Genomic DNA, 14,424 nt, shown 5'->3' with positions numbered 1-14,424 from the left:
AAGTTGAGGATACACCTATAAGAAAGTAGTTTTTCTTGTTACCACTAACAAAATTATACCAAATAGTTTTTTGTGTTACATTAAACATGACTTAGTAAAGGATTATTCTTTACAATTAGTTCAGTCAGCCCTAGAAAGGAGCCATGTGGTTAAAAAACAAACAAGCCAGAATCCCTGGCAAATTCCCAGCCTAAGTAGATGTCATTCAGGTATAGATAATTGATTTTGTTAGAAAATACAATCTTTATGAACAGTTTTATAGTCTTTTGCATATTGATCTTTTGTATTTTTCTCAATTAAACAGAGAAGAGAACAGGTGCCAAAACCAGAGGAAAGCGTACTCCGTGGTATCAGCTCAGTTGACGGGTGTTTGGTCCTCCAGTTCTCTAACCTAGTCTATGATGTCAATTAGAATTAAAGTGTTAGATTTTTGGGTTGGTTTTTTTTTTTATTATTTTCTTGGTGGTACTGGGGTTTGAACTCAGGTTTTTTTGGCAGTACTGGGGTTTGAACTCAAGGACTCATGCTTGCCAGGCAGGCGCTCTATCACTTGACCCACTCTGCCAGCCCTTTCTGTGTTGGGTATTTTCAAGATAGGGTTTCACAAACTGTTTGCCCAAGGATGGCTTAGAACTGCATCCTCTTGATCTCTGCCTCCTAAATAACTAGGATTACAAGTGTTAGCCACCATTGCCTGGCAAAATAAGCTTTTAAAATAGGCTGCAAAGTACACAGTGGCTTCAGTGGATTCTATATGATTTTGGAGTAAATTTAAAAATCAGGATTTTCACTGATGGAGGCCATTGGAAAAGGATCAAGCATCAACAGTGCACCCATTAACCAGAAGCCAACTGCAGACTCCGCTGTTCCTTCATGAGAATGATACATTAGTTCTTGATGACATTCTGCTCTCATTTCCTTTGAAAGGGACAACTTCCATAGGATGGGAAATCTGGAGACTGGTGGATGTAGTAAAAGTTAGCATTGCTGTTTTTCAGCTGTTACTTTGTGTTTTCCTAACTTAGATGTATTAACCTATATGGCTTATCACATAGACTCACAATCTCTAGTAAGCAGCATGTTTAGTTTAAAAGGTCAGTCAAGCAACACAGCGGACCTCCAACCTCCATGCCTGTGTGAGGGAATCTAGGACATCATTAAGCAGTGTTTTACAGATATCTCAGTAATAATAAAAGGAAGTAGATACATGGTAGAGAAGTTACATTTAGGGACTTTTAGCATACACATTCACCCTTTACCTCTGGAGCAAACACTTCTTAAATGTGTGTTAATAGAGGGTTTCTACCTCCTGAAACAAACTCATGACTACTTAAAATGAAGTTAGATTCTGGACTATGTATAAATGTACAACCTAATAGATACTTAAATAGATAAATCTACAGGGTCTCTTGAAAATTAGGACATAGGTAACTGTAACTAGATTTGGCTCTTAAAAAAGTTATTCACCTATATTTTAAGGTAAAACTGCTTCTGATAAATGTCAGAGAGGAGGTTTATTTCTTCTGGCAGAAAGGCAGATAATAAGTGGTAAATGTAACTCAGAGTCATGGTAGTAGTAAGGACTTTTTCATAGGTCTCCTATGAAAAACAGACTTTTGTGGAATAGTATGATTAGTCAGTCTGAAAATAATATGACATGGCTGAACCTAACTGATCATTTTTCTACTTTCTTTCAAGGTGTCTGAGCGCTTGAGTCAGCCCGGAGTGGCAATAGGTTTGGCTTGGACTCCCTTAGGCGGGAAAATCATGTTCGTGGAGGCAAGTCGAATGGATGGCGAAGGACAGTTGACGCTGACTGGCCAGCTAGGGGACGTCATGAAGGAGTCTGCCCATCTCGCTATTAGCTGGCTCCGCAGCAATGCAAAGAAATACCATCTGACCAACGGTGCGTGGCCAGCCACAACTGGGATCCAGCTGTGAGGACAGGAGAGTCCTGAATCACACCCAGGAGGATCCACAACCTGGGACAAAGATTAAGATGAGCTTAAATGATCAGTCAGTAAAGTACACACCTTTGCTTCTGAACCCTAAAGAGACTCTGATATCTGTTTTAGGACTGTTTGGCTTAGTGCCTAAGCTAGAAACTGATTCAAAGGTTTTTCTTGTTTTGAGTCCACATAGACTAGAATGTATTCTTCCCAGACTGTCACTCTAATCATACAGTCCATTAATATTTTGGAGGATTCATTTACACAAAACATTTATTTTTATCTCTGATTTTATTAGCAGAAAAAGAAAACAGATATACTTTTTCTACATTAAAATCCTTTTTCTCCTTTTTTAAAGCTTTTGGAAGTTTTGATCTTCTTGACAACACAGACATCCATCTGCACTTCCCAGCTGGAGCTGTCACAAAAGATGGACCATCTGCTGGTGTTACCATAGTAACCTGTCTCGCCTCACTTTTCAGTGGGCGGCTGGTACGTTCAGATGTAGCCATGACTGGAGAGATTACACTGAGAGGTCTTGTTCTTCCAGTAAGTATAGAAAAACCTGTTTATATGGTTTTAATTTAAATTAGTTTTTAAATTTTAAATTAATAGTGGATTCCCTTCTTTCTATGAAATTTTTAATTCTAAATATCCTTTTTTATGCCTATAACTAATTGACATTTTTAACTTTTGGTCAAAAAAAATAAAACCTGACAATTTTCTCCCATGTTTTTCATCTAAAAAAAGACTTAAGGGAAAAAATATTAATGTGGTCATCAGAAATAGCACAGCTTATATGGAGATTTGCAGCTAACCATTATTAAATATATTGCATATGTATAAAATAAGTTAGTTGTAGCTGGGCACCAATGGCTCACACCTGTAATTATAGCTACTTGGGAGGCTGAATCGGAGGGAGGTTGAGATCAGGAAGATCAAGGTTCAAGGCCTGCCTAGGTAAATAGTTCACGATCCTCCATCTCCAAAATAACCAGAACAAAATGGACTAGAGGTGCAGCTCAAGCAGTAGAGCCCCTGCTTTGCAAGCATGAAGCCTTGAGTTCAAACCCCAGGCTCTCCAAAAAAAGAAAAAAAAAAATTTTTTTTTTAAATACATTTGAAATTGAGCTTTTAAATTTCCTTTGAGACCTCTTCTCATTTTATAGAGATCTTAGATTACTATAGTTGATAGAGTCATAGAAAAACTAGTGTAGAATGGAGACAAAGACTAAACATCTCTAATTGCTAAACTTTGAAAATAAAAAAGTTCTTTACATGTTGGGTCTTGGGGTTCTAGGCCGTATCCTAAACTCCCTCCCTAAATGCTGTGATTATATGCATGGAAACTAAGAGACTTGTAATCAGGAGGCTAAGGCAGAAGGATCACAAGTTGAGACCAACCTGGGCAATTTAATAAGACCCAATCTCAAAATAAAGTAATAAAGGACTAGGGGTGTTACCTCAGTAGTTCAATTCCCAGTGATGCAAAAACAAAACAGAATCACTAAAAAATGCTTTTCTTTCCCCATTTTTAAAATTTTTTAAAACCAGAAAGTCATGTTCTACATTGTGTTAACTAAGATGTAATTGTAAGTCTACATTCAGAAACAATGGCCCACCTCTTCTCTTCCCCTTAGCAGGAAATGCTGTTTCACTAAAGTTCATAGGGAGTGCTTTAGTGCCCTGGGTGGAAATGGTAGACTAACCAAAGAATAAAAAGGAATACATTCCAGTACTCAAAAACAACTGTGGTCATCAGCTGATAGGTGGACCAATTTCTGGAAAGAAACAAGTGAGTCAGAACCAGAGGTGGAGACGCTCTTCCCAGCAAAAACCTTGGATAAGGCCTGGCTCAGAATCTAAAGATCAGGAGACTAGCAATAAAATTCACTGAAAAATCTCTGAAGAACAAGTGGGCAGATAACAGCCTAGCCAAGGGCTTGCCTACCCTTAGCAGAGGAGACCCTTCAGTTTCAAACTGTTACAAGAGCCATGAGGGAAAGCAGTGGCATTTCAAAGAAAGACCTAGACAGGCTCCAGTGTCTCACACCAGCTACTCAGAAGGCAGAGATCAGAGGGATCATAGTTTGAAACCAGCCCAGGCAAACAGTTCTTGAGACCCTATCTTGAAGAATACCCAACACAAAAAAGGGCTGGTGGAGTAGCTCAAGTGGTAGAGAACCTGCCAACAAGCAGGAGGGCCTAAGTTCAAGCCCTAGTACCACAATAAATAAATAAACAATTCAAGAACAGAGTCAGTTTTAAAAGTATTGTTTTAGAATTGGTTAAAGAACTATTCAGAAAAAGACTGCAGTAGAGAACAGTCAGTCAATCTAACGGGGATTACAGAAAACAGGAAAATGGAACAGAAGAAGCTGTGAGATAATGAGCATTTCCTAGAAGTGAAAGTGTCTTCAGGTTGAAAGGATCTGTCCCAACCAGACAGATTTCAACCTCTTGGCTTTTCCAGATCACAAGGTCAGTGACACTGGGTGTGCAGTATCTTCAGGCTAAGTGAAAATGATCTTAAATCTACCCTAATCAAGCAGACATTTTCACACATACAAGGAATCAATCTGTACTTCGCCTTTTGAAAGAAGACGGTAGTGGGGTCTGACAGCAGCTGTGCAGGACAACAAGAGCAGCATTTCAATGGGAGCAGCTGGACGGCTGTCTCCAGGGATTCCATGTTCCAGGCAGTATGACTGAGCTGCATTTATTATTCTCAGTGTTTTCTGTGGCTGCCTTCCTCTGCCTCAGGGTCTCTCATCTTACAGTCAAACTAACAGCCACACTGCAGTCATATAAAGGCTGACTGAGGCCAGAGGGTCTGCTTCCAAGGTCTGCATGACTGATAAATGGGTCCTGGTTGTAGGCAGGAGGCTTCAGATTCCTGCCTTCAGAGTTTATAGGCTGTGTGGGGACCTCAAACATGGACTTTCTACCTTCAGGGCAGGTGACCCAAGAGAGAGCAATACAGGCAGAAACTTTTTATGACTTAACCTTGAAAGCCATGCAGCAGTACTCCCCACTTACTTATTACAACCAAGTCACAAAAACTAACCCACACTGGGGGCAGGGGGTACAGACAGACCACCTTCTGTGAAGGGACCAATGTGGATATACTTTATAAAACCACCACAGGAGCCTAGGTAGTAGGGAGTATTTTATTAGGTGGCACAAAAGTCCTGGCTTTACACCTGTAAAGAAGGAAATAATCCTAGCACACAACTAAAGTTTGCAGGAGCAGTTTTGTTTTGGCAGCCATTTATTTTTTATGATCTTTTAATTTTTTTTAACTTTAATTTACCTTTAACTCATACATAAAAAACATAAAAGTTGTACATATTTATGGGATAGCATGTGATGTTTGATACATATGTACCTTGTGTAATGTTTCAGATTAACCATTTATCTCCTCAGACATTTATTTATCTTTATGGGTTTTTTGTTTTTGTTTTTGTTTTTTTGTGGTACTGAGGCTTGAACTCAGGGCCTACACTTTGAGCCACTCCACCAGCCCTTTTTTGTGGTGGGTTTTTTTCAAGAAGGTTCTCACAAACTATTTGCCCAGGCTGGGTTCGAACATGATCCTCCTGATCTCTGTTTCCTGAATAGCTAGGGTTACAGGCATGAGAACCAATGCCGGGTGTATGGTAAAAATTTTAATTCTTTCTTCTACCCACGAACAGTAATAGTACTTTTTCAGAATCAACCTAAAAACAAGATTATTGTTATTACAGAATGGGATATGTTAACCTTGACAATAAAAAAGAATTTTTAGCCATGCACCAGTGGCTCATGCCTGTAATCCTAGCTACTTAGGGAGTTGAGATTAGGAGGATCAAAGTTCGAGGCCAGCCCAAGCAAATATTTCACAAGATTCCATCTCCAAAATAATCAGTGCAAAATGAACTAAGGTGTGGCTTTAACAGTAGAGCACCTGCTCTGCAAGTGTGAAGCCCTGAGTTCAAACTCCAGTCCCACCAAAAAAAAAAAAAGAGTTGACAGACTAGAGAGCTATACCTATCAAAAATTCAGAATTTTCTCCCATTTGAAGGATTTAATGAACTGTAACAGAATCAAAAAAGTTTTAGGTTACTGTGTAATAACCCTTTGAGTGGCTTTCCTGGCTCATACTGTAACAAAATGGAAGGTGGTTCAAATGTGTTACATTAGTGACGGTTAAAGCTGGTGAAAGAAGGTGGGTCAGGGTAAAGATGATGGTTAACCTTGACCACTTTTCTTCTCTCCTCATAGGTGGGTGGAATTAAAGACAAAGTGCTCGCAGCACACAGAGCAGGACTGAAGCAAATCATTATTCCTCAGAGGAACGAAAAAGACCTTGAAGAAATCCCAAGCAATGTGCGACAGGATTTAAGTTTTATCACAGCAAGCTGCCTGGATGAAGTTCTTAATGCAGCTTTTGATGGTGGCTTTCCTGTCAAAACCAGACCTGGTCTAGTCAATAGCAAACTGTAGGCCTAAATCTCAACCTGTTAGAACATTAGTTATGAAGTGTGGAAAGGTACTGATAAGGCTTGTTTATCACACCAGTGAGAGTGTCTCCTTAATCGGTGAGCATAATCACAACAGTAATGAATCTCACTCAAATAGTGGCTAGTGTTGATTACAGAAATGTTAATTTAATAAATTAGTAAAAGTAGAATTGTCTTCATTGGAATCATTAGCATCCCTGGAAAGATAAAAAGCAGTGGTTCTCAGTGTGGTACCTATAAGAGAATCATCTGTATTACCTGAGAAGTACAGATAAAAATATAAATCCTCAGGTCCACTGCAGACGTGAATCCAATTCTAAGGATGAGGTGCCAGTGGCTCACTCCTGTAATCGTAGCGACTCAGGAGGCAGAGGTCAGAAGGATTCCGGTTTGAAGCCCACCCAGGCAAACAGTTCTCAAGACTCTGTCTCCAAAAAAACCATCATAAAAAAGGGCTGGTGGAGTGGCTCAAGGTGTAGGCCTGGAGTTAAGCCCCAGTACTGCAAAAAAAAAAAAAAAAAAAAAGACAACATACAAGAAAAAAGTTCTGGCAGAGCAGCTCAAATGGTAGACTGCCTGGCAAGCGTGAGGCCCCGAGTTCAGTCCTCAGTAATCTTTTTGGAGGGGTGGACTTAAAGTAGGGTATTTGAGGCATTGTCTTGCTGTGTACACCAGGCTAGCCTTGAACTCCTTAACTCTCTCGCCTCAGTCCCGAGTCCTGGGACTGTAGGTGTGTTCTACCGACCACAACCAACCAAAACTATTTTAAGAAGCCCTCCAGGTAATCCTGATACAGTCACTTTCAAGAACCACTGATAAGATACACAGCTCAAGTGGTAGCGTGCCTGCCTAGCAAGCATGAGACCCTGAGTTCAAATTCTAGTTCCCCAAAACCATTGCTATAGACCACAAATCTACCTGTACACTGTTGGATCCTGGGCAAAGATGAAAATACGGCCAAATATTTGTCCTAAAATGAACCCTTTGATACATCTCACTATACAGCCCTTACCGTGCTGATGGAAGCAACAGTAGTTTGTTTTGAAATGAGTGGCACGTGACTAGCAGACATCACAGGGGCATACTGGCCCAGGAACCCTGTAATCTTCCCCAGAGAAAACAGCATCTTGGGACAGTCCATAACCTTGGAGTCCTGACTCCAGCTACTTCTGTTTGATTGCTTGGGCCAATTCCCAAGTGTCAGCATCTTGTTCCTATGACTCAGTGCAAAGGCAGGCTCTTCTACTCACCCCCTCTGAACATTCTTCATGTCAACTGCAAATAATAATACTTAATTCAGTGTTACTGTAAAGAGTAAACGTTAAAACAGCATTAAATTCCAGAGCCTTCTATTACAAAATATAAAATCAGATGTATACAGATATTTTGGGATTTCTTGGATGAGAGTGAGGTCTGCTTGTAAAATCTTCCATGTACTCTGGAAGGAAAAGTCCAGACCTGGAACTAGTTGTGGCACTGTGGGAAGAACATCAGAATATCCAAAAACTTGGTACTGACTATCTTAGCTGCTACTGTAGCTGTGTCTTCTCAGTAATCTCACACCAGGAGTGAAAAGGCAAAATCGTTCATCCTCCCTGGGCAACCAGAGGGGTTAAATCCAACCCACTCCAACTGCCTTGTGGAGCCAGCAGTGGCAAGAGGACAGCAGGCCCCTCATCTCTAGCATTGCTTCTGGTTTCTTGGGGTGGTGGGTGGGGTGTTTGAAATCTGAGCTTTTTCACCTCTTTAATTGGGCCAAATATACATAACATTTACCATTTTCGCCATTAGGTGTCATAAGTGTACAATTCAGGGCACCAGTGAATTTAGTGTTGTCACTGTCCTTTTTTTTTTTTAGTTACAAACTTGGTACCCACAGAGACTTTGTAACTACCGTCCCACTTTGTCTCAGGAATGTGCCTATTCTTAGTGCTTCACAGAAGGAGAGTCATGGAATAGCTGTGTCTGGCACATCTCACCAAGTTGTCATGGTCTATGCCTGTACTATGTATCAGGGTTTTTCTTTATGGCAGAGTAATACTTCGTTTTATCTATGCATTCACCACATTTTGTTTGTCCTTTGATCAGGTGGTAGTTTTGTGAATACTGATGTGACACTAATATATAAATACCTCCTCAAAGTCCCTGCTTTTCAAGTTCTTTTGGGGTATATACCCAAAAGTGGAATTACTGGTTCATCCATGGCATGATTACAATGTCCCACAAAATAATATGCTGGGGGCATTAAGAAGTGATTACCTGTAATCCTAGCTACTTAAGGAGGTTGAGACTGAGAGGCTCTTGGTTCAAGACCAGCCTAGGCAAACAGTTTGGGAACCGCCCCCCATCTCCAAAATAACCAGATCAAAATGGACTGGATGCATGCTTCAAGTGGTGGAGAATCAATCTGCTTTGCAAGCATGAAGCCCTGGGTTCAAACCCCAGACCCACCAAAAAAAAAAGCAACCTACACGAGGGCTCCACCCTCCCTCATTAACAGACTTGGTGTCCTTATAAAAAGGCTCAAGGCAACTGGCTAGCTTTTTTTGTGCCCTTCTGTCCCTTCTGCCCTGTGAGGGAGGCGGCTACAAGATGCCATCTTGGGAGCAAGGAACGACCTGGCCCATCACCATTCAACATACCAGAACTGTGATCTTGGACTCCCTAGCTTCCAGATCTGTAAAAAAATAAAATTGTCTTTTATAAATTGCCAATCTTAAGTACTTTAATACAGAAGTACAACCAAGAAAATAATTTTGTATCTTAACATTTTGACCAGATTTGTGTGTGTATCTGTGTGTGGTGCTGGGGATGGAACACGGCCTTGGCTAAGCAAGTGCTCTGTCACTGAGCCCTGACCAAATCGCTTCCCATCTCAGCAGCACATTTTGACATTACCACCAGCAATATGCAGAGTTCCAACTTTCCACTCCTTACCACACCTAGTGGGTAGGATGTAGTGTTCCTGTTCACACTTCTAACGATTAGTGATGTTGAGCATGTTTTTCTAGCATTAATAGGATAGTGCAAGATCCCTTGTATCACAATCAGCTGTACTTTCTACTAACCAAATTCTAATTCAGTAGGGGTGAGCCTTGGGATATGTGTAGTTAACCAGCTCTTTTTATTCACTTTCCAAGTACTGAAACTAAAGTCTGGATGCAGGTGCTCATGCTTATAAGCTCATGCTTATGTAGGAAGCAGAAATCAGGACAAAGTTCAAAAACCATCTCTGGCAAAATGTTCATGAGACCCATCTCTTTAAGCTGGATGTGCAGAGGAGTACCTGTGGTCCCAGTTACTTGGGAGGCATAGGTAGGATGATCGAGGTCTGAAGCTAGCCACAGGCAAAAAGGAGTGACACCCTACCTAAACAATAACTAGAGCAAACTGGGTTTGGGAGCATGGCTCAAGTGCTAAGAGTGCCTGCCTAGTAAGCATGAGGCCCTGAGTTCAAACCAAGGTACTGCAAAAAAAAAAAAAAAAAAAAGTTTATAGTGTGATTGAGGTGTACACATTTCCACTGTGTCTGTCCATTTACTGGTCCCTCTGATGAACTTCACCAGGAGCCATGCCACACATTAAGAATCATTCGATTACTTGTATGCAAATTCATGGATAGATGTCACCTGTTTAAGGTCATACTAAAATATTTAAGATAAGTTGGTAAATCTGACTATAGGGTAAGGTTACATGACTGTGAAGGGTATTTCACATACTTAAAATTTCCTTTAAATAAGGTGTTGGGAGTGCACACGGTATATGTGCTGATTAAAACACAATTTTTCTTTCTTCCCCTAACAGCAATCAAGATTTGCATTCTGGACTGGAGCATTAGCTCAGTGATAAGGGTGCTTGCTTGACACTGGTGAGATCCTGGGTTATCCACAGCACCCCCTCCACACCCAAAAAAAAAAATTTGCATTCTGGCCACACCACAGATCCTCTTCCTAACAGTGGGGACACAAATGGTCTCATTTCCAATGTGTGAGACATGGAGGGTTCTGACTCACTTGGACACAGTGGATAGTGGCGTCTACACTAGCTTCCAGTACTAGGTGACTGATGTGACAGAATACCTGAGAAAAACAAAGGAGGAAAGATTTACTGAACCCCATCACTGTGAGGCTGTGCTGAGGCAGGCCATCACAGCAGAAAGGGCATGGCCAACGCAGAGCTGCTTGCCTCATGGCAAGCTAGAGGCAGAGAAGAGGGCCGAGAGGAAGGGTTCAGGAGATAGGTCCCATCAAGGGCCCTCTCCCAGTAAACCTGCTTCTCGACTAGCAACTCCCCCTTCCCAACACCCATTCAGCTATAAGATAATCATTGGATTTAGTCACCTCCGCAAAATGCCACCAGCTTGAGACACCAAGTTTTCAACACAAGCCTTAGGTGGGGGGCACATCTCATTCAAATCATAATGACATGTCACCAGAATCAATGTTAGGCAATCAATTGCTGAGGGCAAAAGGTGCTTAGTGTTTTCCTTTATGGTCTCCTAAAATAGGATAAAACTTTTTGGCCGGCAGGGGGAGGGGTTTGAACTCAGGGGTCACAAGCACTCTTACCACTTGAGCCACAGCTCCAGCCCAAACCTTAATAAGGGTCTTGACACTAAGGCACACAAAAATGGTAATCTTATCAAATAACAGTTCCACATCCAAAGTCTCACTGGGATTATTAGATGTAAACATCAAGTGGTTCTGCTATAGTAACATAACCTGTTCATGGCCAAAATGTGGAGTTGGACCTGAGCCCCTCTCCCCATGAAAACTTCAGCAAAAATCAGGATTACAGTCAGTATACAGTTTGATAACTCATCGTCCAGTACTGATTCTCACTTCTTTATTTTGTTTTACTATTTAATGGGTCCTACAATGAAAATTATGGCCTTTACTTTCAAAAAGAAAATAAGCACTGAAACAGGAAGGAAATAGTAAAAGGATGAGAATAAACGGTCAAATCCAATTGAATGGCTACTGAGACATTTTAAAAGTTTCCAAAAGAATTTTAATTCTAGGGAAAGCTTTATTGGCAATAAAAATTCACTTATTTGGAACATACTGTAGTTTGTGCTTATTAATGAACTTTAGAATATTCAGTGTGTTTAACATATTTCTAGGGAATAGGAACTAAAACGCTACAGACTGAATCCTAACTTGTGTATTTAAATGTGACCTGACCAAATCAAGTATTCTTTCATTAACGTACAAACCTGTTAATTTAGAATTTAGAAAGATCCAACAAAATTACATCCACAAAAAAATCTTATCAAAGAAATTGCTTAAAGCTGGGTAAGGGTAGGGAAAATGTCCGGTTCAGCAGACACTGGAGATTTTAGACAATAACTACAAGCACTTTGTAGCATGCTTAGCCTTCCTCAGGCCCTTATACAGTGCTACAGCAGACCCCAGACACAGGAGGAACTAGGCAGAGGTTACTCAAGTTAGTGGGTACAGAATCAGAATTCAACCCCCCCACCCCCGGTCACCACCAAGTTTTAGTAGGTGCTCAGCAGAAAGTTGAATTTTGTTTGGATGATGCCCATATGGTCAGTTTTTTGGTAAATAACTAGCGTAAGATGACATAAGCAAGTACAATGCCAGGTAACCCTTGAGTTCTGAATGCCCATGGGCACCGCTCAATCGGCAGGTTTCCACAACATTCCTACCTCTACCTGTTCTTTTGAGGTGGTCTTACTATGTAGCTCATGCTGTCCTCCTTAGCTATGTGGCCTTGCCATTCCTGCTTCAACCTCTTGAGCCTGGCATTAGACATGTGCCACCATGCCAGGCTATCTGTACCTTTCTTGTATAACCTATACAAATGACAATGGGGGCAACTGAACTAAACAGAACTTTTTCAAAAGAAGAAATTCAAATGGTGAAAAAACACATGAAAAAATGCTCACCATCTCTGGCCATAAAAGAAATGCAAATCAAAACCACATCAAGATTCCACCTCACCCCTGTTAAAACAGCATCAAAACCACCACCACCAAAACGTGTTGGCGAGGATGTGGGAAAAAAGGAACACTAATCCACTGCTGGTGGGAATGCAAGCTGGTGCAACCACTCTGGAAAAAATTTTGGAGGCTTCTTAAAAATCTAAACATAGATCTACCATTATCCAGCAATCCCACTCCTGGGGATATACGCAAAGGAATGCAACACAGGTTACTCCAGAGGCACCTGCACACCCATGTTTATTGCGGCACTATTCACAATAGCCAAGTTATGGAAACAGCCAAGATGCCCAACTACTGACGAATGATCAAGAAAATGTGGTATCTATACACAACGGAATTTTACTCAGCCATGAAGAAGAATGAAATCTTATCATTCGCAAGTAAATGGATGGAATTGGAGAACATCATCCTGAGCGAGGTCAGCCAGGCTCAGAAGACCAAAAATTCTATGTTCTCCCTCATATGCGGACTTTAGATCTAGGGCAAATGCAGCAGTGTGGTTGGACTGGGATCACATGACAAGGGGAGAGCACATACGAGAGATATAGAAATGGGTAGAAAACCCAAAACATGAAAGCGTTTGATGTCCCCATTCCAGAGGAACTAATACAGAAACCTTAAAGAGACAGAGGTTATCATGAGCAGGGGATCAGGAACCAGTGTAAAGATCAGTTAGAGTTGAATCAACATGGGTGGTAACACATGGGTACATGAGAGCAATAGTAGGAATCTTTCCATATAGCTATCCTTAACTAGCAAAAACGCTTTTTCTTATTATACTTATGTCTTTTTCTGATAAGGGCAGAACGGGACCTGCCTGGAACTGAGGGGAGAGGGAAGCAGGGTGGAAAAATGACCCAAACAATGTATGCACATGTGAATAAATGAAAAAAAAGAAAAGACAACGGTATTAGTTAGCAGTTCGGACACTCTACTCATCCCATTATATTCGATCTTTGCCCATTCTAATGTAAAGGTCACAGACAGACACCAGGTATGTCTGCTTTGATATAATTTTTTTTTAATTTGGATTATTTAACAATTCTTCTAGTCAGGAATCTGAGTAAGATTCTACCATAAGATTCACTGAAGGTGTTCCTGAATAAAAAGAGCTCTTAAGCAGGGAGAGGATGCATGCTACTATTTTGTCTGAGCTATACTATCTTACAGAAATGTAAGCAGGGCCTAAAAAGTCATGTCTACAATAAAAAAGCAAAAGGGAAAAAAAATCTGTCAGTGATTACTAACACAAAACCAGTCCACGACTCAATTCAATAAAACAAATACAAGTTTAGAAGTATAAAGACAGGGCTGGGAGTGTAGCTCAGTGGTAGAGTAGTTGCTTACCATGTGTGATGCCTTACGTAAGTATTAAAAGCAAAATAGCAAAGTTAATATAATCTGAATCTACCTCATAAAATCTGAAAGACACCAAAAAAAAGGACAAGGAAAAATAGAAATTATTCAGTATAACAAAGCAATTTAAGAACAAGAGTTAAACTTCATGAGTTAAATCTCAAAGGAACCAAGAAATGTGGCTGTATATCTCCTCCCAGTAAGTCAAGACTATTATGTCTCAGAAGAAATAATAGGTTAACAAACATCAACCGTCTCAGCTGTCAGACACACACAAAATTTACCTACCTTACTTTGCTTAAATTAGCAAAACCTAAAATACTTCACACTTCTATTCTGAACCTCTCCAGAAAGCAATGATAAAGTATCAAGACTTTTTAAAATTGTATTCCAAGAATACAACCAGAAAACATAGTAATGTTCAGAGGTTATTTATAGCCACATAAAAAACTCTGCTTCAACCAAGTAAATATATCAAACAAGAATCCTCAAGTTACCAACAATGATAAATGATGTTTCCTCAAGCTTGTTTTCTCCTTTGAGACAGAGTGACTACAGCCCAGGCTGGCTTCAAACTCAGGATCCTCCTGAGTGCTGTGCCTTCCAGAGATTAAAATGGCTCAGAAGATCTTGTGTGGTGACAGGGTCA

At 40.6% G+C, this 14,424-nt stretch overlaps 1 protein-coding gene across 1 annotated transcript in view; it reads left to right on the top strand.

The window, feature by feature from the left end:
• The window catches only part of Lonp2 (lon peptidase 2, peroxisomal), a 102,750-nt gene extending 93,585 nt beyond the window's left edge, over window positions 1-9,165 (top strand). Inside the window, exons 13-15 of the mRNA XM_020181678.2 lie at window positions 1,699-1,906; window positions 2,308-2,498; window positions 6,213-9,165. Coding sequence (XP_020037267.2) covers window positions 1,699-1,906; window positions 2,308-2,498; window positions 6,213-6,434 — 621 coding nt within the window. The 3' untranslated portion in view covers window positions 6,435-9,165. The remainder of the gene's footprint in view (window positions 1-1,698; window positions 1,907-2,307; window positions 2,499-6,212) is intronic.
• Window positions 9,166-14,424: the final 5,259 nt, after the last annotated feature.

Source organism: Castor canadensis, chromosome 15 (assembly GCF_047511655.1).
Source record: "Castor canadensis chromosome 15, mCasCan1.hap1v2, whole genome shotgun sequence".
Taxonomy (NCBI): domain Eukaryota; kingdom Metazoa; phylum Chordata; class Mammalia; order Rodentia; family Castoridae; genus Castor; species Castor canadensis.
This window is presented reverse-complemented; position numbering and strand designations above follow the sequence as displayed.